Source organism: Drosophila elegans, unplaced genomic scaffold (genome assembly GCF_018152505.1).
Source record: "Drosophila elegans isolate 14027-0461.03 unplaced genomic scaffold, ASM1815250v1 contig_476, whole genome shotgun sequence".
Lineage (NCBI taxonomy): Eukaryota > Metazoa > Arthropoda > Insecta > Diptera > Drosophilidae > Drosophila > Drosophila elegans.
The window spans coordinates 19,092,966-19,111,350 of record NW_024545863.1 but is presented as its reverse complement, the minus strand read 5'-3'; the positions used below and the strand labels follow the sequence as shown (position 1 = coordinate 19,111,350).

At 46.1% G+C, this 18,385-nt stretch overlaps 6 protein-coding genes across 6 annotated transcripts; 4 read left to right on the top strand and 2 right to left on the bottom strand.

Annotated features, from left to right (window-relative positions):
- The first annotated feature begins 80 nt into the window (after positions 1-80).
- On the top strand, positions 81-3,075 carry LOC108139148 (serine/threonine-protein phosphatase alpha-1 isoform). Its single transcript, XM_017261766.2, has 5 exons — positions 81-505; positions 620-968; positions 1,342-1,627; positions 1,686-1,833; positions 2,084-3,075. The coding sequence occupies exons 1-5, from the start codon at positions 457-459 to the stop codon at positions 2,233-2,235; spliced, it is 984 nt and encodes a 327-aa protein (XP_017117255.1). The 5' UTR covers positions 81-456; the 3' UTR covers positions 2,236-3,075.
- A 919-nt stretch (positions 3,076-3,994) lies between these two features.
- LOC108139149 lies at positions 3,995-5,361 on the bottom strand. The gene has a single exon (XM_017261767.2). It carries the CDS (start codon positions 5,201-5,203, stop codon positions 4,322-4,324), a length of 882 nt encoding a protein of 293 aa, XP_017117256.1. The 5' UTR covers positions 5,204-5,361; the 3' UTR covers positions 3,995-4,321.
- Positions 5,362-6,584: 1,223 nt separating this feature from the next.
- On the top strand, positions 6,585-9,434 carry LOC108139115 (protein takeout). The gene is made up of 4 exons (XM_017261728.1): positions 6,585-6,810; positions 8,265-8,354; positions 8,422-8,572; positions 8,929-9,434. The coding sequence occupies exons 1-4, from the start codon at positions 6,729-6,731 to the stop codon at positions 9,359-9,361; spliced, it is 756 nt and encodes a 251-aa protein (XP_017117217.1). The 5' UTR covers positions 6,585-6,728; the 3' UTR covers positions 9,362-9,434.
- A 628-nt stretch (positions 9,435-10,062) lies between these two features.
- LOC108139362 (protein phosphatase 1 regulatory subunit 21) lies at positions 10,063-11,996 on the top strand. Its single transcript, XM_017262088.2, has 5 exons — positions 10,063-10,258; positions 10,334-10,684; positions 10,749-10,928; positions 11,170-11,691; positions 11,747-11,996. Exons 1-5 carry the CDS (start codon positions 10,181-10,183, stop codon positions 11,834-11,836), a joined length of 1,221 nt encoding a protein of 406 aa, XP_017117577.1. The 5' UTR covers positions 10,063-10,180; the 3' UTR covers positions 11,837-11,996.
- Positions 11,952-12,587, bottom strand: LOC108139363 (iron-sulfur cluster assembly 2 homolog, mitochondrial). The gene is made up of 2 exons (XM_017262089.2): positions 12,436-12,587; positions 11,952-12,379 (listed from the first exon to the last, which is right to left on the bottom strand). The coding sequence occupies exons 1-2, from the start codon at positions 12,477-12,479 to the stop codon at positions 12,004-12,006; spliced, it is 420 nt and encodes a 139-aa protein (XP_017117578.1). The 5' UTR covers positions 12,480-12,587; the 3' UTR covers positions 11,952-12,003.
- Positions 12,588-12,739: 152 nt separating this feature from the next.
- LOC108139235 lies at positions 12,740-18,357 on the top strand. Its single transcript, XM_017261902.2, has 4 exons — positions 12,740-13,023; positions 13,078-14,693; positions 14,762-14,885; positions 14,946-18,357. Exons 1-4 carry the CDS (start codon positions 12,895-12,897, stop codon positions 18,315-18,317), a joined length of 5,241 nt encoding a protein of 1,746 aa, XP_017117391.1. The 5' UTR covers positions 12,740-12,894; the 3' UTR covers positions 18,318-18,357.
- The last annotated feature ends 28 nt before the right edge of the window (positions 18,358-18,385 follow it).

Here is an 18,385-nt window from a genome sequence, read left to right as displayed (position 1 = left end):
TTTGCTTAGCCTCACATTCTTCGGTCACACTGGGCGCCAGCGATAGGTTTGTGCCAAGTAATCGATAGGATATCGGCTCGTTTTGTAAACAATCGACGTCACTAACCAACGTAGGAGAAAATTTTGTAGTACGTCGCGAATATAACGTGCAATAAATGCAATAAAAGAGCAGCTGGCGATCCCAGACGTATCCGTACGATTGAAAGCACCCAACCGTACAGGGGCCAGCATCCGAGGTAGTGAATCCGGGCATCCGGTTGGACAGAGGGGCAAAACCGAGTTTCCATCCGCACACGGACACGGCGCAGACACACACAGGCGCACGCAGCCCGTGCCCATCGATGAAATAACATACATAACGAACGTATACCGAAAATACATAGGTTACGGGAAATAGCAGTAGCACGAATCGGCGGACAAGCGAAATTCGGGGAGCGGAGCAACCGGGCCACAAACATGTCGGATATCATGAACATCGACAGCATTATATCGCGTTTGCTGGAGGGTACGTTATCCCACAAACCTGACACCCCCCCTTTTCCACCTGCCGCACCACCATCACCACCACCGCCACCCACACTCTTATCACCTCATCCCAATTTGCCCTGTTTGTTTGCAGTGCGCGGTGCACGTCCGGGGAAGAACGTGCAGCTGTCAGAGAGCGAGATCCGGAGCCTGTGCCTCAAGTCGCGCGAGATTTTCCTGTCGCAGCCCATCCTCCTGGAACTGGAGGCTCCGCTGAAGATCTGCGGTGACATACACGGACAATACTACGACCTCTTGCGCCTCTTCGAGTACGGCGGCTTTCCGCCGGAGTCGAACTACCTGTTCCTGGGCGACTACGTCGACCGCGGCAAGCAGTCCCTGGAGACGATATGTCTGTTGCTGGCCTACAAGATCAAGTACTCGGAGAACTTTTTCTTGCTGCGCGGCAACCACGAGTGCGCCAGCATCAACCGCATCTACGGGTAAGCCGGGGTTTTCTGGGCTCCAATAATGGGAAATGGCTAGTCACTTCCGTTTAGATTAATTTCATTTAATGATAGCTAGAAATTCAATTTAAAATGTTGCCTAGAATTTGCTGTTCAAATTCACCTTTAAGTGCAATTTAACCTTTAAGTTATTGGTGTTAGGATCCATATTTGGCTTTTAAGTGACCAAAGCTTTAAGAACCCTTCTAGTTTCTATTTCCTTTTCAAAACTAAAGACTTTACAGAAATTATAAACAAAACTTTTGAGATGAGAAACACTTCTCACCTTTATTGCCTTATATGTTTGCAAATGCCACGTTCTATATCAATAATTTATAAAATTACTCAACTAATTACACTTTATTGACAGGTTCTATGACGAATGCAAACGTCGCTACACCATCAAGCTGTGGAAAACGTTCACGGACTGCTTTAACTGCCTGCCGGTGGCCGCCATCGTGGATGAGAAGATCTTCTGCTGCCACGGCGGCCTAAGTCCAGATCTGTCGTCCATGGAGCAGATCCGGCGCATCATGCGCCCCACAGACGTCCCCGATCAGGGCCTGCTGTGTGATCTGCTGTGGTCCGATCCGGATAAGGATACCATGGGCTGGGGCGAGAATGATCGCGGTGTAAGCTTCACATTCGGAGCAGAGGTGGGTCCTTCAAATGACAACTTATGGCAGATTGATACTTATGATTTCGTTTTTTCAGGTTGTGGGTAAATTTTTACAGAAGCACGAATTTGACCTGATCTGTCGGGCCCATCAGGTGGTGGAGGATGGCTACGAATTCTTCGCCAAACGTCAGCTGGTTACGCTCTTCTCGGCGCCCAACTATTGCGGGGAGTTCGACAATGCGGGTGAGTGATGATCATGCGCGGACTTTAGCCGGAGATTAACTTTGTTTATTTGGGCAAGGCTTATGAAGCACCCTTGTAATCGTTGAATTAAGCGATAAGCTGCCGGCAAGTGAAAGCTGACAGCCACATTAAATTTCCACATTGAAATTGCGCCTCTTAAAATAATCAATAATAATACCTAGAATATAGCGGACAATTATTGTCTCTCGCTTCCGCAAAATTGATTAATTATTATCGATTACATTTGCAGGTGCCATGATGTCCGTGGACGACACATTGATGTGCTCCTTTCAGATATTGAAACCCGCCGACAAGCGACGATTTGTTTATCCCAACTTTGGCAGCTCAGGACGTCCTTTGACACCGCCGCGTGGCGCCAACAATAAAAACAAGAAAAAATAAACGCTGGACACCTCAAACAATGCACAACAACAGCAACTACAAACGGCCACACACCCACACAAAAATAGGGAAAATGGAAAGGAAAATCCGTGTCCACATGCAACGGAAAGCGCAGAAATTTTGTTTTTATCAAATACGTGTAATCGAATCGTGAGCAACGTTATAAGGGGTATATGAATCTTTACAAATTAGTCTATTTTTCATTTGAAAAAACAAGAAAGCAAAACAAATCGAATAGAATGAAATGAAATGAAATCTACAAAAAACAAAACACAAATCGAGACACTTTAGTTCAAACTAATGGTAGTGTAAGACACTGCATAAGCAAGAATATTTTATCTCCTAATGTATTAATTTTGTTATAGTTTTTCCTTGCGCAAAGCCAACATACACATACACACACACACACTCATGCTTAGAACACCCGTACAGTAGGTACGAAAAGTGCACGCACCGGTTGTATTTTAATTTGCATTTCTATTTCGCACAGCATTTTATTTGAGCCTACTTCGGCGGCACCTTAAGCAGTCTTTGGCAATGGTTTTTAACCACTCTTCTGTTCTTCCCATTTATTTTTTGCGTGTCTAAAAGAATAGCAAATGGTAAAAATGTTAACTTTTACGTTAATTAAACTGTACGAGAATGCTTTTAACTGTGAGTTGAGTTAACTACATATTACATATGTACTCGAAGCACGATTTATTTTTGTAATATTGTCTTAGAAATTTTACATCGATACATGTTTACTTAGTTTTAAAATGAGGAAAGCAATTTTAGTTGCAAGCTACATAAGTTTGAATTGTTTACACCAAAAATATTAAAATAAACAAATAATGTGTATATTTTTTTTAACTGTTTGCGTTACACACACAATCACACACCGCCGTCATACAAACACGCACACAGCATTGAATCCGCAAGATCTTAAGGAAAACCCAAAAAGAAAACTTAAACTTTTCACATTAGTTAAGGCGCATGCTTTCGAGCGGCACTGTGTGCTCTCTGCTGATGTCAGCGACAAGGCAGATAATGTTACCCCTCCAAAGTCCCCCACTCGAAAGGAAAGCAGACCCAGTACCAGGCCCATTAAATGCATGCGAAATCCACACACGAAAAAAATCGAAACAAAAATATACAAGTAATAAAATATTTGTAAGCAGCAGCGCAACAAACGCAAACAGACACGGTTTTTGTACATGTACTTGTATACTTTGTGTATTTTGCATTCTACAACTACTGTCGGTACATTCTAGTGCTAATAGCCGCCACATTCAATTACAAGTATTATGCCCGGGCAGGCAGCGATCCGGAGCGATGCAGCCTGACGCAACTTACCCAAAATGGTTTCGTTTGTATAATCCCCCGCCCGACAACCAAGCAAACCTAATAACAATCGCGTAACCTATGCAAAAACAAAGGCAAAACATATGAGTCCTCGTCTATTTCTCACTCTAGTACTCTGTTCAATGTTGTAATGAATTCAACGTATATTTACGACTATATATGTACTTGTAATATCGCGATCCAGTACGACATCGGCTGTTTTCAAACCCCAACACAAGTCATAAGAATTCTATAACGTTATATCGTAAAAACATAAAAACCAAATGTAATTGACTTCAAGATGGTAATTAGAAAAGACAAAGGGGGAAAGAAGAATTACATTAAAGCGCAAATGGCAAAACATAAAAATTATTTAAAAAAAAGTATACAAAAAAGTGAAACAAAAAAATAAAAATTAAACACAATGACGAAGCACTTGTAACAAAATAGCACTGTTTTATTAAAAGAAAAATTGAAATACATACTAGCAATACAAAAATTAAATACAAAAATGTGGTTTTACTTGATAACAATATGTTAAAATGACTACAAAAATTATTATTTACGTTTTAAAATGCATTTTAAAGAAGACACATATTTGTTTAGGTATTAAGTACAAATATCTTCATTTGAAAGATATTTTAATCAATTTCAGAAGTCCATAAATTTATATATTTTATAAATCAGTTTTCCACAGGCCTTGCTTAATCATTAACTAACTGCTAAGATTGTTGGCTTTATAGCACCTTGCACTCATCGTATGTCAATTGTATCTAAGGGCACAACTCTTGCCCAGCGGAGCACACATGGCGCCCGTGCCCCTGCCCCGCCTCTCCTCCTCCTGCAGCCTCAACTGCAGCAACTTCTGCCGCAGGGCGTAGGGCGTTGTGGTGGTGCTACTACTAGGTACTCCTCCGGACTGCCTGCTCTCATTGGCCCGATCCTTGTTCCACTTATCCGCGTTGCTGGCGTTCAGATTATCGTAGGCCTGCTGCAGACGCAGCTCATCCTGCCGCCCGTCACTGAAGCAATCACGGGCATTCATCAGGCGGAATTGCTGCAAGGCCTGCAGTTGCTGCAGTTCATCCATGGATTGCTGTTTGCTAAAGCACTGAACTGGGCGTGGTGATGGCGATGGCGATGAGTTGCCAGTGTAAACCTGACCCTGACCTTGGTTCCTCTGGCGACTGGCGACGCATGCGCTCTGCTCGTAAAGCCGTCGATTGTCCGTGTACTTGTCATAATTGTTGTTGGTGGGACTGGCACTGCTGTTGTTGGAGGTGTCAACACCTCCTGTTCGCTCCCAGCCCCATCGCAAAACCTTGGCCCTGCTCTGCTGGCGTTGCTGGGAGGAAGTGCAGCTGCAGCTGGAGCAGTGACTCACCGAGGTGGCCGTGGAGTTCCGGCGACTGAAGTCATTGGCCAGCTCGGTGCTGGAGTGTCCTAGGCCGAATTTGGGCGGGGCTTTTAGGCTGGGTCGCTTTATGAATTGCGTGGGGCGTAGGCTTTGTCTGGAGGATGAGGTCACCGACCTGAGATCACCACGTTGATGCTGCTGCACTGGATATTGGTCTTTTTGCAGGGGAATATGTTGCTGATGTTGCACACTCCCCGATCTCATGCCACCGCAATAGCATCTCTGCATTGTTAGATTTTTCTTTTAGCTTTTTCGATGATTAGAATAGATATTTTTTTTGGTCGGAAACTGCTGGTCCCCAAACGGATTGCGTGCCCAATGAATGTTAAGAGACGACTGCCGACAACCGGTTTCGACACTTATTTATCACCAATCATCGTACCATATATACCGTTAGCCGGCTCACTTAAGCACTCGCATATCGTTTGTTTATATTTGAACAACAATTGCAACAGTTTCCATAGACACATGTCGAGGTCCTTGGACTGTTTATTTTTGGCCAAACAATCACACATAAGCACCCATACCCACACGCACTTATGTGCATCTCAAAGCCCAGTTGGACAAAAGAATGTGCTGGCCAAACGAAAGACTTAGGCAACAAACTTGAATTCGGCACCATGAAGTGGTATTGAAGAATTAAACTCAAAGAATAGTGTTGTAAAAGATATAAAACATTTGCTATGTAACGGTGAGAGGCAACAATTTATTAATGATGCAAACAAAGTTTGATTGCATGTCTATAATTTAATTTTATTTTTTATCATTATAGCTTTAATTGCAATGGTTAAAAGTTCTAAACATGGATGACAAGAGTACTCTTTGAGCTAAAGTGGTGAAGGTACATAATAATTGATTATAATATTTATTGACCCCAAAATAATGATTCTGGTTTCCTTTCCCTTTTCAAACATTTTGTACTTTTCAAAGTGGGCTATCATTTCGATTACTTTTAAAAGTAGGTTGTGCTCGCTTGATTCTTACTGTTATTTAAATTGCCTATTTCAAAAGATTGGTCAATCCGCTAATGTTGATTTCAGCACACAAATGTTGCCAAATCTTGACCCAATAAAAACTAGTTCCTGTGCACTTGTACAATACACTTTAAGCCCGGTCAAGTGACTAAATGAAGTGGTTCGATTCGACTTCCTCGAAGATAGCGAACCATGAAATTTTATTGCCCTGGTTATTGGATAAGCAAAATATACCCTATATAACCGCTTGGGAAAAAGACCCCCAATTACTTGGGCATTCGTTAACGGGCGGGTAGAGTTCAATGAACCGAAGAGGAAAATGAAATCGAAAGGGCAACCGCAGGGTTGCTGGGTGGCTCGGTCATTGGTCACTCCGTGGTTGCCAGTGGCGGTTGTTTGTTGGTTGTTGGTTGCCTCTGCTGGTTGGCCTGGCCAAAAGCGGCGAGCCGGAAAGCAAAAGTGGTTCGCACACTGGCTCGCTTTATGGGCCAAAGCTCTTTCGATGCGATCGAAACCCCATCGATTCGGAAGCTTTCCGATGTCGGACATTGAAAGCCGACTGCTGCGCCGGCGCCTCAGCTGAAGCTCGATATAAAAAGACGATCGGCGCACGCATCCCGTGTACACAGTGATAAGTCTCCGGCCAGAACCACCTGTCACCTCCTTCGATACGTTTAATATCGCGCGCGTGCGGAATCTTTTCGAGCCGAGTGTCAATTGAAGTTACTCTTGGTCAACCGATTTCTGCATCCGATTTCGTACTTCCCCCCGGACCAGATATGTCAAAATACACGCTGCTACTGCTGCTGCTAATCGCTGCGGTTGCGCAGGAATTAACTGTATCGGCTGCGCAAGATTTGCGTAAGTACTAAACCTAAAAAAAATAAAGAAAAGGAAAAAATCAGCAAATTCATCGACAACTCTTGCGGCAAATCAAAAGTGCAAAAAAATTATCGATCGTATTTGCTTTAGCGCTATGCTTCGACTATAACCATTTGTTTGGCACCACATTTATGGTTAAAACGTGATCGATATTGCTTATAGGCTGGTTAATTTCGTTTTGGAGCTCGGGTCTTGGCCTGCAGACCTGAAGGTCGGGTTTTGTAAAAATTCTCTAATGGCTCTGACGGGCATGCAAATTGGTGTGACATTACAGTAAATATCGGCAGACAGTCACGCCGGCTTAGCTAAAGCTACCGATTCAAATTTGGATTCTCGAAAAGTAAACATCTTACATTCTTAAGTAAAAAACCCTTTGAATCACTTAAAATAATTCTAGTTTTTATGGACACTGTAAAAGATGTTACATTTTCAAATCATGTTTACCGTGATTTTTTTTTGGCCAATTGGTTAAATCTCTAGAGGAAATGGATTTTGTGTTTGCCAACTAATTAAATTTCATAAGGTAAAAGGATTTGTATATATAAAAACTATGTTTTTGCTTTTATTTAATTGCTAGCTAATAAGCTTAAGTCTTAGGACTTAGGACTCTCCTAGAAACCTAATAAAAATTTGTAAGTCGTGAGAAAAAATAACAATATTTCTAAGAAGCTCTTAATGGGATATTTTTAAGCTAATAGTTGCGGCAATTATAAACAAGAATAATTGAGGAGAGCAATAAAAAACAGGCAATAAAAGCCAAATTTTATGCTTTTCATTGGCGTGTTGCTAAATGGTCAAGATCAATTAAGATCAGTTGTTGGCGGCATTAGGGGTTTTCCCCGTCCATTGGCTACTGTACCCAGGTGTTATGCAATTGTAACCATCGTCTGCGAACAGGTTGCTCTTGGCCGGTCCAGTTTAACGCTCCAGACAGTCCACTGATCCACATTCACACTTACACTTCCGCTTGTGACACAAATTTACGCGTATCGCCGAGAAGGACATGTAACCGACTGATTTGGATGTTAATTAATTTGCACATTCCGCAGGCCTACGGTTTTTTTCCGAGTGTGGCTGATTAATGAAACCGTTGACATAGGTCATGAATGCCCCTTTGTCTTCTCAATGTATTCATGACAAATGGCCCCTCGCATAGTGCGCTTCAACTTGACATTGAGCCACTAAAATATGCTAGCTCACTGCTTCATCTCATATACTTTTATATATTTATCTCTGTGTTTTTTTTTTTTTTTGGTTTTTGTCGTGGACACTTTTGTTTTGTTTACAAACAAGTTTTGTGGCCAACGAACTCTGGCCACTGATGCTGGCCCAATTGCAGGCTGTTTCTGGCCAGGGAACTTCCGCAATCCGCGAGATAGCGATTTCAATGTCATGACCAAGACACTTAACCGATTTCTGTCTCACCTTTGCAGCCGAAGGCTTTCCCAAGTGCAAACGGGATGCGAACTTCGACAAGTGCCTGGTGGATGCCGTCAATGTGGCGATACAGCAGCTCAAACCTGGTAGGTAATCACACTGATTTGGCCGCGATTAAGGGGCTAATGGTTATTCTTCCCGATCCGTTGGCAGGCAACAAGGAATTCGGCATCCCGCCCCTCGAGCCGCTGACCGTGAAGAAACTCGTTATAGACGCCGGCAATGCGCCAATAAATCTGCGCCAGGCCTTGAAGAATGTGAAGGTGCACGACATGATCTCCACCAGCAAGATCCAGCGGTACAGGTAAGTTAAACAAAAAAAAATTTAAGATTTGAATAGCTGTAAATTAACAGATTACTCATCTTAAAAAACATACAAAATTCCATTAATGAGAAAAGTTTTATATTTCCACAGTCTCTCAACTAAATTATGTAAAGCACAAAAATCTTTTTTTTTTTATTGATATTATTATGTAACTGTAAAAAGTCTGTAATTTTACTTATTTTCATATTTTTTTTAAACAGCGAAAGCTAGATAATATAATAAGCAATACTACAAATCTCAATAAATGTATTTATAAATAAATAATTTTAAGAATTGTGATTTTTATCTGTATACTTATGTATCGTTGTTTTAATGGAACCTTCTTTTACTTTCAGAACGGATCTCGAGAAGCACTTGATTATCTGTGATAGCCGAACGGACCGGATCGAGATGATTGGGGACTACGAAATGTCTGGCCGCATCCTGCTGTTGCCCATTACTGGCCATGGAAAAGCTAATGTCACCCTGATCAACACGAAGATCGAGCATCGCCTGATCGGCGAACCCTTCGAGCGGGATGGTGTGAAGTATATGCGGCTCAAGGACTATCGCGTGGCTTTCGATCCGAAGAGGGTGTACATGAACTTCGAGAACCTTTTCAACGACAAAACCCTCTCTGACGGCATGAACAGATTTCTTAACGAAAACTGGGAGACGGTGTTCAATGAGCTGAAGGTCGGTTATGCCAAGAGTTTCGGTCTCATCTTTCGGGAGTTGTCAAATAAACTGTTCGAGAAAGTGCCCTTTGATAATATATTCTTAAGTTAAGTGCTTATCGACTTACCTATTAGGTAATGCCTAATTTATGTTACTAATTAGTTAATAAAGGACTTAAAACATTTATCTCGGCCTTATTTATTTCTCTTTAGCAGTGTGAATTCCAGCTTAGTCATATGTAATCAAATACTTACAGCCGTTTAACTACTTGTAATTTTATTTTGTTTGTTAAGCGTTTTAACCTTTTGCACGTCTAGATCATTATTTACTCCCTTCCCTTTTATTGCTTGTAAACAAGATTATTCAAAGTTACGCTGCCTTGTAATAAACAATTTTTTTTTCAGAAAGTAATCAGTAAAGGTTAAAACGACAAATTCTTTTCTAAGTTCTATCTTAAGCTGTAACTAATAACTTATAAGTTGAACTGTAAAGATAATAAAATAAATATTTTTGAACAAATCATTCAAATAAAAAATATAGTCAACTAAAAATTAAACGTAGGTAAAATTTTGAACATTTTCGTTAAGTATTGATTAAACTAAGCTTGCAAATATCTTGCATTTATTCACGGTACGATTGGTTTCTTTGTTTTCTGTTGGGAGTATGCATTGCATTATTTATTTCTTTAACTCTTTCAAAAAACCGTTAAATAAATGTCTAGAAAATTGAAGTGTGACCAAATAGCGGCGGACTCGAAATGAGATAATTTTCTGGCAAATCTTTCGAGGCGTTTCGGTATTTTTCGCGGAAAAGGCGTCGTGCACACTGAAATGCCAGCTTTATTTGTTGGTCAAATTGTTTAAAAATATTTAAAAACAGCCAGAAGTACACATCCACCGGAAACCTCCCGACTGCAGAGAGCCTGCCTGGATGGCAGAGAAACCGGTTGCCATGGAGGGCACCGTGCCGGAGGCCAAGTACCAGAAACTGGCCACAGAATATTCAAAGGTTAGTGCTCCCCCGAATCGGCAGCAACAGTTAACGCCCATTAATCAAATTAATCCCGAAATAAACCCCGACTAGCTAAGGGCCCAGGCCACGGTGCTGAAGAAGGCGGTGCTGGAGGAGCAGTCCAAGGAGGCCAGTCTGCGGGAGCAACTGCAGCAGTATGCCACCTCGTTGCGGCGCACGGAGCAGGAAGTCGACTCACTGGGCTTCCGCAACAAGCAGCTGGAGTCGCGTGTCTCCCAGCTGCAGCAGGAAATCTCACTGCACGAGCAGCCCAAAAAGAAGGACAAGGATTCCGGTGGCAGGCGGGGATTACAGGGCAACAACCGGCAGGAAGCAGACGCTCCATCGGATGCCGCCCAAGAAGCCCTCATCTTCGAAGAACTGCAGAAGAAAATCATGGAGAATGCGCAACTGACGTCATTGGTAAGGCAAAGGGATTGCAATCAAGTAGAAGGGTGAGATGTATGACCGTCAAACCCTTCCACAGATTGATGACAAGCAGCAGGATCTTCTGTTGCACACGGAACGCATCGCCTTTCTGGAACAAAAGCTGGAGAAGCGCATCAGCGACCAGAACGAGCTTGAAAAGCGACTCAGAAAGGAGGTGGATACGCTGCAGCACAGGAACAGCGAGCTGGAAACAAAGCTCGTGGACGCGGCCAGCATGGTAAGATCCGAATCTCAAAGGGGTTATGAAAGAAACTATGTGTACTTCTTGACCAAATAGCCATCTATGTAGTTTTATAAGATTTCAAGGTTTCCATTTAATTAAACTAATGACCATAGCTTTACCCTGACCACATCTTTAACCGAAATGTAGGATAACACTTAGGCTTAACAGTTATATAGTTTGGTAACCAAGACATTTCTTACCATCATAACTTAATATTTAAATCGTTTTTTTCCAGCTGGGCAGTGAGGACGCTCTGAGTGCCACCGGAAGCGACAACACTCCACTCCACAATCTCCAGCAGCAGGCGAATAGCAACCAACTCACGTCCGAGGATCGAATTGCCTTGCTCGAAAAGGAGGCGGCTCATTGGAGGGCTCAATTCGAGGTGGCCAAGCTGCACCAGGCGTTTGTCTCGAACCCCAACAAGGATCTCAGCGCGTGCAGCTGCAGCACGGCGGCGGCGGGCGTGACGGTGCGACCGGCTGAGCCGGAAGTCAAGGGAAGCCAGCGGGCCCGTGACTCCTTGCATGATCCCCCCGAGCCGCCCTCCAAGGAGCAGCTCATCTACAGTCTGTTTAGCAAGAAGTTCGAGGATCTGATGCGGCTCAAAGTGCAGGCTGAGTCCAAGCTGCGATCCTACGAGCTGGAGGCGCAGCACCTGCAAAACTGTCTGGAGAACGCGACGCACGAGCTTAAGAACAAGGACGATCAGCTGGCCAGTTTGGGAGGAGCCCTGCAAATGCTCGAAGAGGAGCTGGTGGGTTTAGCTTTGGATTTTTTTAATCAGTTAATATCCACAAGTGTTTTTCCAGACCACGACCCGTATTAACTACGAGGAGCAGATCAGCGTGCTCACGGAGCAGGTCATCAGCTTGAGCGACCAACTGGCCGCCTGCAAATGAGTGTGGAGTGCGGTGCGAGTCCCGCCCTGCTGCTTTACTGTATATTATTGTAAAATAACTAACCGGGAACGCACGCTCCCTCCTGTTTTGTTATTGTCCGCCCTCGACGTGTATATAACTGAACATTATATGTGTATTAAATAATTCTCTACAGTTTAAACGTTAAACTACAATTTGATTGAAAAGGAGGAGCCGCACGAGCAGCCCTGTTCCGCCAGCGGATTGGCCACCATACGGAATCCGGCTCGTATAAGTTCGCTGTGGTAGTCCACGGTGGCTCCACTGCAGTACTCCAGCGAGACATTGTCGATGACCACTTTGGCCTGCTCCTCGCCAAACTGCCGGTCGTCCTCGTTGAGCTGCTTGTCCAAGTCAAACTTGTACTGGAAGCCGGAGCAACCGCCACCTTCGACGGTCACCCGGAGGAAGGATCCGTCGACGCAGATCTCTCGGAGGCGCTTCATGCAACTCTCGCTCACCTGGACACTCAACTCGGGATTAGCAGATGTGGAGGCGGAGGCGTGCCGCATCAGGATCAGATTTCTATGGAAAATCAATTATTTTAAGGGATGTTACGCATACTTCTAGGCTTATTTTACCTCTGCAATCCAGTCCTGGCCACTTGTCTTAGCAGGAAAGCCATATTTCCCCGACTTCACAACCACAAAATTAAATTTCAATATATCTATTTACAATCTCGTAATCCAAACAACGACAGCTGTTTTCGCCCGATAATTGCACAAGAGAATCGATAAGATATTTAAAAATACCAACATATAATACTGCTCCTTCTGTGCGGTATTTAAATAGGACATTTTGGTTTTAGTGTATTACCAGAAATCTGCGATGGTTTGAGTCCATGCTGCCTGAGTGGTATATTTTAAAGACGCTCTTTAGTATTTTTTCTTATTTATCGGCGGTCACACAATGCGCTTGGCTATGGAGGAATTTTTGAAGACGTTGGTTGTTTGATTTTACGCTCAAACTTGTTTTGATTCCCAGTGCGTAAATGCTGCCGTCTATCCGTATATGAATATTGTAGAATATTGCTAGAGCAGATGGCTCTGCAGATGACGGTGAACGGAAAGTTCGGGGCCAACTTGAGGAAGCCCGTAAGTCGTCTAGAGGATCCGGAGCGGGTGCGCAAAGACCTCGAGAGCCAGCGTCGCATAACCCGTTTGCAGCAGGTAAGCTGATTGCGCAGTAATTGTGGCCCTAACCATGACCCAATTTCCCACCAGGTGCGTGAGAAGTCCAACCACCTGGCACGCAAAATACGCGAGGAGGTGGCGGCCGAGAAAAAGCGACAAATCGACAAACTGGAGGAGGTCAAGCAAAGGGAGCTAAATGCGTGGCGTGAGCATGTTTTGGTCAAAAAGCACCAGGACTACCGCTCGGCCATTTTCGAAGTGGGCGCCGCCCATCGTGCGGCAAGGGAGGAAAACCAGCTTATCGAGCAGCAGCGACAGGAGAAACGCGAGAAAATCCAGAGGTGCCGCAAGCAGGCCATGAAAAGATCGGTAAAAGCGTCTGTGGAGCTGCGAGCCACAAACGGCATGAACCTGAATGTGGAGGGACGAGCCACGGCGGGCACACAAACGGCCATGGTGGAGGAAAAAGAGAATCGGCTGGCCAGTGGTTGCCACAAACCCTGCTGCCAGGGAAAACGCAAAAGGACCACTAGCTGTGGTTGCGCCACCACCGAGGAAGAGGATGGCGAATCCTCCGAGGACGACGCCTCCATCCTGCTGAGCCAGAGCCCGAAAAGCAACCGGCGTCTTCAAAAGACTCCTCCCATAATCTTAGACGTGGATATCGATGAGACAATCTCCGAAACTACAAACCACCCCGATGGTTTGGAAATCAACGATAGGTTCATCCAAACCAACCGCAAATTCAGCCATGTGGTGAGACCCAGTGAGGATGAAGGCCAGCGCCGGCCGAGATTTACACAGATCAGCGATCTGGTAAGGAAATCCGTGACCACCACAACAATAAGAACTGAACCAGGACAGCGAATCGCTGCAGATCCACATCCATCAGTATCTGCGCCACCTAGTCCCACCAAATCGCCGCCACGCTCGCCCAAGAAAACTGCGGAGTGCGTTGAGGCAGCTGCCCCCGTAGCAGCTGTCAGAAAATCACCCACCAAAGCAGCCACAGGATCGCCCAAGAAATCGGTCACAGCATCACGTCAGCAACAGCCAGCCAAGCGAACGGTTTTGAAAACCAATCCAGCTCCGGCCAAAGTTATAGATGCGGGAATTCGGCGGGGCCAGAAGGGAAAAAATCCAGCTACGCTGCCTATAGTCACTAGCGTACAGGAGCCATGTCCAGTACAGGAAACTCCTCGCAACTTACCACCCGTTCCAGAGCAGAATATGCCAGTTATGCCGAATCCTCAGATGACACATTGTTATCCTGTGCCTCAAGTCCAGCCGTATATGCATCCCTATTCGCAACAGCCAATGCAGCCCTATGCAATGCCATATTCGATGCCATTTTCCATGCAACCGCAGTATCCACAAGCTCATCCGATGTATGCTCCCCCGCAGCAAATGATACCTAACCAGCCAGCAGCTCATGTGCCTGCTGTGACTGCTCCGCCAAGCACTGCCACCCACTCCACCGTTTCCACAACGACTTTTGTCATGTCGTCGCGACAGGATCCAAAGACGACTCAATCTGGACGCGTTCAATTCTACGATCATGGCAATAAATACCATCGGACCTACGATGCATCAACGCAATCTGTGCAATGCAATGAAAAGGATGCCAGCCAACTGACCGCCATGGATCATGCCCGCATCGAGAATCAGCTGAGGGATCTGCGGGAGCATGAACTGGACAAGCTAAGGTGAGAACTGGAATTGCCCTTAAAAATATTGAGTTCTATTTAAATAAAATGTATCCACATTCCTTTAGGAAAATCAGCAACGATAGGGGTCAAAAGGCTTTGGAACGTGAGCAAGTGCGCCGGGATTGTGCTGAGTTGACCGAGAAGTTGGATGCCTTAACACAACAGCAACCACAGCTTTTGCCCAGTGATGTAAGGAAATCAAATAGGGATTTTTCTTGATTATATAATGTATACATTAATCCCTTCCAGGCAAACATCATACCAAGCCATCGGTTTGCGGATGCGGCTGCCAGACGAGAGCAGAAAATGAACGAGGCCATGGAAGAGATGCTGCTCCGTCCGGCCATCATCACCTGTCCAGAAGTACGCATCAAACCCACTCCGTCGAACACGACGCCTAGCCAATCCAATGGTGCGACAGCCATCAATGTTGGCGAACCTCCTGTTCAAATGGGTCGAGATAATCTGGGCAGCACTGAGAGCTGCTGCTCCATCCTCCTCGACTACGTGGATGATCAGAGCAAGCAGTTGAGGTCGGACCTGAAGGCAGAGCAATCCAACTCCCTTAAATCCATGAGATTGCGCAGTCTGCTCGAGCGCATCGAAAAAATCCGAGGCCATCTGCTGGAGGAGCTGAAGTCGGGTGACGGCGTTGGTTCGAAGGGTGACAATGCCCAGGAAATGATCAATACCATACGCCAGGAGCGGGCGGACATACTGTCGGAGAGAACGAAGACGCTCAACGAACGAGAATCGGACCTGCAGCAGAAGGAGGCTATTCTCGAGCAGCGATTGAGAAAGTTTTACAAAGAGACGAAGAGCAAAAAATCCAGTGAAGGAGATCAGGCAAAACCATCCGTAAAGGAAGATAGGCCATTGGAGATCATCATCAAAGTGAAAAGCGACGGCACTGTGAAGCAATGCGTGCCTAGGGGTAAATCCAAAGCAAAAACAATGGCGGGAGCCATCGAATGTGAGAAAGAAATGCCTTCGGGCACCAAGGAACACACGCCCAGAGAGGAACCAGAGAAACAGTCAAAGAAGGAAAATGGAAAGCGATCTTTGCCAGAGAATCAGCGTCAGAACTCGATAGATTCCAACTCCACCGCCTATCGCAGTCTGCCTCCAGTGAGCTACCGGAGTTTCAATCCGTGTATGGGTTCCATGCCATCTCCACCCTCAGCTCCTGTCCCTGCTCCACTGCATCCCATTGTAGCCCAGTACATTAATCGCCTGCTAGGCATGACGCGCCACAACATAGAGGAAATGGGAGTGAGTTCCTCGGACGTGACCACACCCTCAGCATCGATCATCAACTCATCAAGAAACATATCTCCTTGTGTCGATGCTGAAACAGAGGGAACCCTACGGGATCGGGACGATGAATGTGTGGTTAATGAACAGCGCATGGAGCGGGTGCAGACCTTCATCGCCGACAACCGCAGCTTTATCAACGATTTGGAGGACTCCATAAGATGCCAACAGCAATTGCAGAAAGAGCAGCAGGATAAAGAGCGAAGTATGCAAGCGTTTGATCAGATTTGGAACAAGCGATTGGCCAAGAATTTTGAAGATTGTCAGTCAAAATGCAAAGAAAGGGAGCAGAGAACGGAAAAGATACCGACACAAGGAGAACGAAAAAATGGTCAGCGGGAAAAACAAAAGGTTTCTACTCAGGAAGAAAAGAACAATGCTCGTGGTTTGGACCAAAGGGAAAATCAGCAGCGAAGTAATGCGCAACCAAAGCGCAAAGAGAGTCCTGGCGGCAAATCTTTAAGCCTGCCAACCAGTGGCAAAACTACTTCCCGCTTTGAGGCTGATAAACCAAAATCACAATCTACCAGCGAGGATTCATCTGCCCGGCATATGGAGCGCTATGCTCAGCTGACCGAAAATTGCACCCAGCGAATTGCCGAGCTGACGGATCTGATCACCAAGGTGCGGGAGGAGAAGCAGCGACTGGTGGAGGTCACCCTCACCTCGAACAGCGATGGCGAGCGGCAGTCCACCGAGTATTTTGACCTCCCAACGGGACAGCAACAAACCAGATGCAGAACCTTGTCCGATCGCAGCGATTCACAAACGCCGTCCACTTCGGAAGCGCTGCCGCTGCAGAAGCATAAGCCCACAGCGGCCAGCCGGGATAGTGGCATCGCGGACTCGCGTCCAATTACGGCCCAGGGACAGGTGAATGTGGATGCGGAACCCATTTCGCTGGGCTCCTACACGCAGAGCAGCACGGCCCGTGGCCGAATGAAGGCTCCGCCGGCCACCATCCGACGGTATAGTCCCCAGCTGAATGCCGAGGACCTGGCGCACGAACTATCCACGATCACGGAAGTGGAAACGCCGGGTCAGTCGCACATTGTGGCCGCCACTCCGGTGCCCAAGCCGTTTCCCAGCTTCGAACAGTATGCCAAGGAGCTACAGTTGGATCTGGCGCGAATGGATGCGGATCAGAGCCAGCGGCTGCAGAGCGAATTCAACGAACTGATCCAGGTGATCAATCAGCGCAACGTCGGATCTGACTACCGTGAGTTTCCCAGCATAAATGCCTATCTCCACAACATGACCAGCACCCGAATCCACCTAGAGATAGGTCAGGATCACGATCAGGCTACTGTGTTACCCGCAGAGCTAATGCGTCAGCTGCGGGTGGTCAATGATAATATACAGGATTTCCCCAAACGCAGAGAGTACATGGAGAAATTGCTGGCCAAGCTACCGGCCGATCAGAGGCAGCTGATAGACAGTGCCAGCATTGAGCAGGATTCGTCGGACTCCTTCAACGTAGAGGAAGAGCTGCGTCAGCGAAATATCCTGAAGAGCCCGTTTCGTCGGGGAAATGCTACGGACACCACATTGACGGGCCAGCAGGAGGTGGCCAGCAGTACGCGACGCGAAAGCGTCGCCCCGGAAACCAACGATCAGCCCAACGAGAGTGGAATCGATCCGCTGTCCGGCAGTAACCTCTCCAGCGACGATGATCGGAGAGGTCGCCGCTGGCGGGCCACATTGCAACAGAGGGATCAGCAGACAGATGAGCTGTGCAGCAGCACTACCACTTCATCGCCGGAACGGCGGCAACGTCGTTCCAGGTTGCGGGGCGGTGAGAATCACAGCCACAGGTCCAAGGACGACTCCAGGGTGCAGGATGCAAGTCAGCTGGGAAGATCGTTGAACCTGAGGGACTTTCTCACCCGGGAGCTCCTCAAAAATCAAGTGCACACCGGCGAAACTACACAGAGCTCAGATGAGTCTCTGAGGGGCCACTTCCTCAAGTCTGTCCTCCACTCACTCTCGCCCAGCAGCAATACGCAGACACCAGGCGTGGGAATGAGCCATGCCACTGGAGCCACCGGAGCCACCAACGACAGGCAAAAGACCTCCACTCCGGTGGGATCGTTCCTCTCCATTCCGGACAAATCCGGCTCGGTTCAGAGCCTCGGCTCGCAGCTTTTCTCGGGTGAGAGCCACATCTCACTGGTGCACTATCCGGATGGCACTCCACCCATTCCCTATGAACAACAAAGCAAACAGAGTACAAATCAAACTCGCCAATCCTCAGGTCAAATAGTGTCCGGTGCAAGGTCATCCCATCGAAGATCACCTCGGAAATGATGGCATGAATATAGCTAAATTGGTTTATTTAGCTTTTTAAAATGTTTTATTGATTCTTATGACAATTG

Coding starts and splice junctions, on each gene's coding strand:
- LOC108139148 (XM_017261766.2), top strand. CDS start 457: ATGTCGGATATCATGAACATCGACAGCATTATATCGCGTTTGCTGGAG. Junction 506..619: donor TATATCGCGTTTGCTGGAGG/GTACGTTATCCC, acceptor GTTTGTTTGCAG/TGCGCGGTGCACGTCCGGGG. Junction 1,834..2,083: donor CGGGGAGTTCGACAATGCGG/GTGAGTGATGAT, acceptor TTACATTTGCAG/GTGCCATGATGTCCGTGGAC.
- LOC108139149 (XM_017261767.2), bottom strand. CDS start 5,203: ATGCAGAGATGCTATTGCGGTGGCATGAGATCGGGGAGTGTGCAACAT.
- LOC108139115 (XM_017261728.1), top strand. CDS start 6,729: ATGTCAAAATACACGCTGCTACTGCTGCTGCTAATCGCTGCGGTTGCG. Junction 8,355..8,421: donor GATACAGCAGCTCAAACCTG/GTAGGTAATCAC, acceptor ATCCGTTGGCAG/GCAACAAGGAATTCGGCATC. Junction 8,573..8,928: donor AGCAAGATCCAGCGGTACAG/GTAAGTTAAACA, acceptor TTTTACTTTCAG/AACGGATCTCGAGAAGCACT.
- LOC108139362 (XM_017262088.2), top strand. CDS start 10,181: ATGGCAGAGAAACCGGTTGCCATGGAGGGCACCGTGCCGGAGGCCAAG. Junction 10,259..10,333: donor TGGCCACAGAATATTCAAAG/GTTAGTGCTCCC, acceptor AACCCCGACTAG/CTAAGGGCCCAGGCCACGGT. Junction 11,692..11,746: donor AAATGCTCGAAGAGGAGCTG/GTGGGTTTAGCT, acceptor GTGTTTTTCCAG/ACCACGACCCGTATTAACTA.
- LOC108139363 (XM_017262089.2), bottom strand. CDS start 12,479: ATGGCTTTCCTGCTAAGACAAGTGGCCAGGACTGGATTGCAGAG. Junction 12,380..12,435: donor GCCAGGACTGGATTGCAGAG/GTAAAATAAGCC, acceptor GATTTTCCATAG/AAATCTGATCCTGATGCGGC.
- LOC108139235 (XM_017261902.2), top strand. CDS start 12,895: ATGGCTCTGCAGATGACGGTGAACGGAAAGTTCGGGGCCAACTTGAGG. Junction 13,024..13,077: donor GCATAACCCGTTTGCAGCAG/GTAAGCTGATTG, acceptor ATTTCCCACCAG/GTGCGTGAGAAGTCCAACCA. Junction 14,886..14,945: donor CACAGCTTTTGCCCAGTGAT/GTAAGGAAATCA, acceptor AATCCCTTCCAG/GCAAACATCATACCAAGCCA.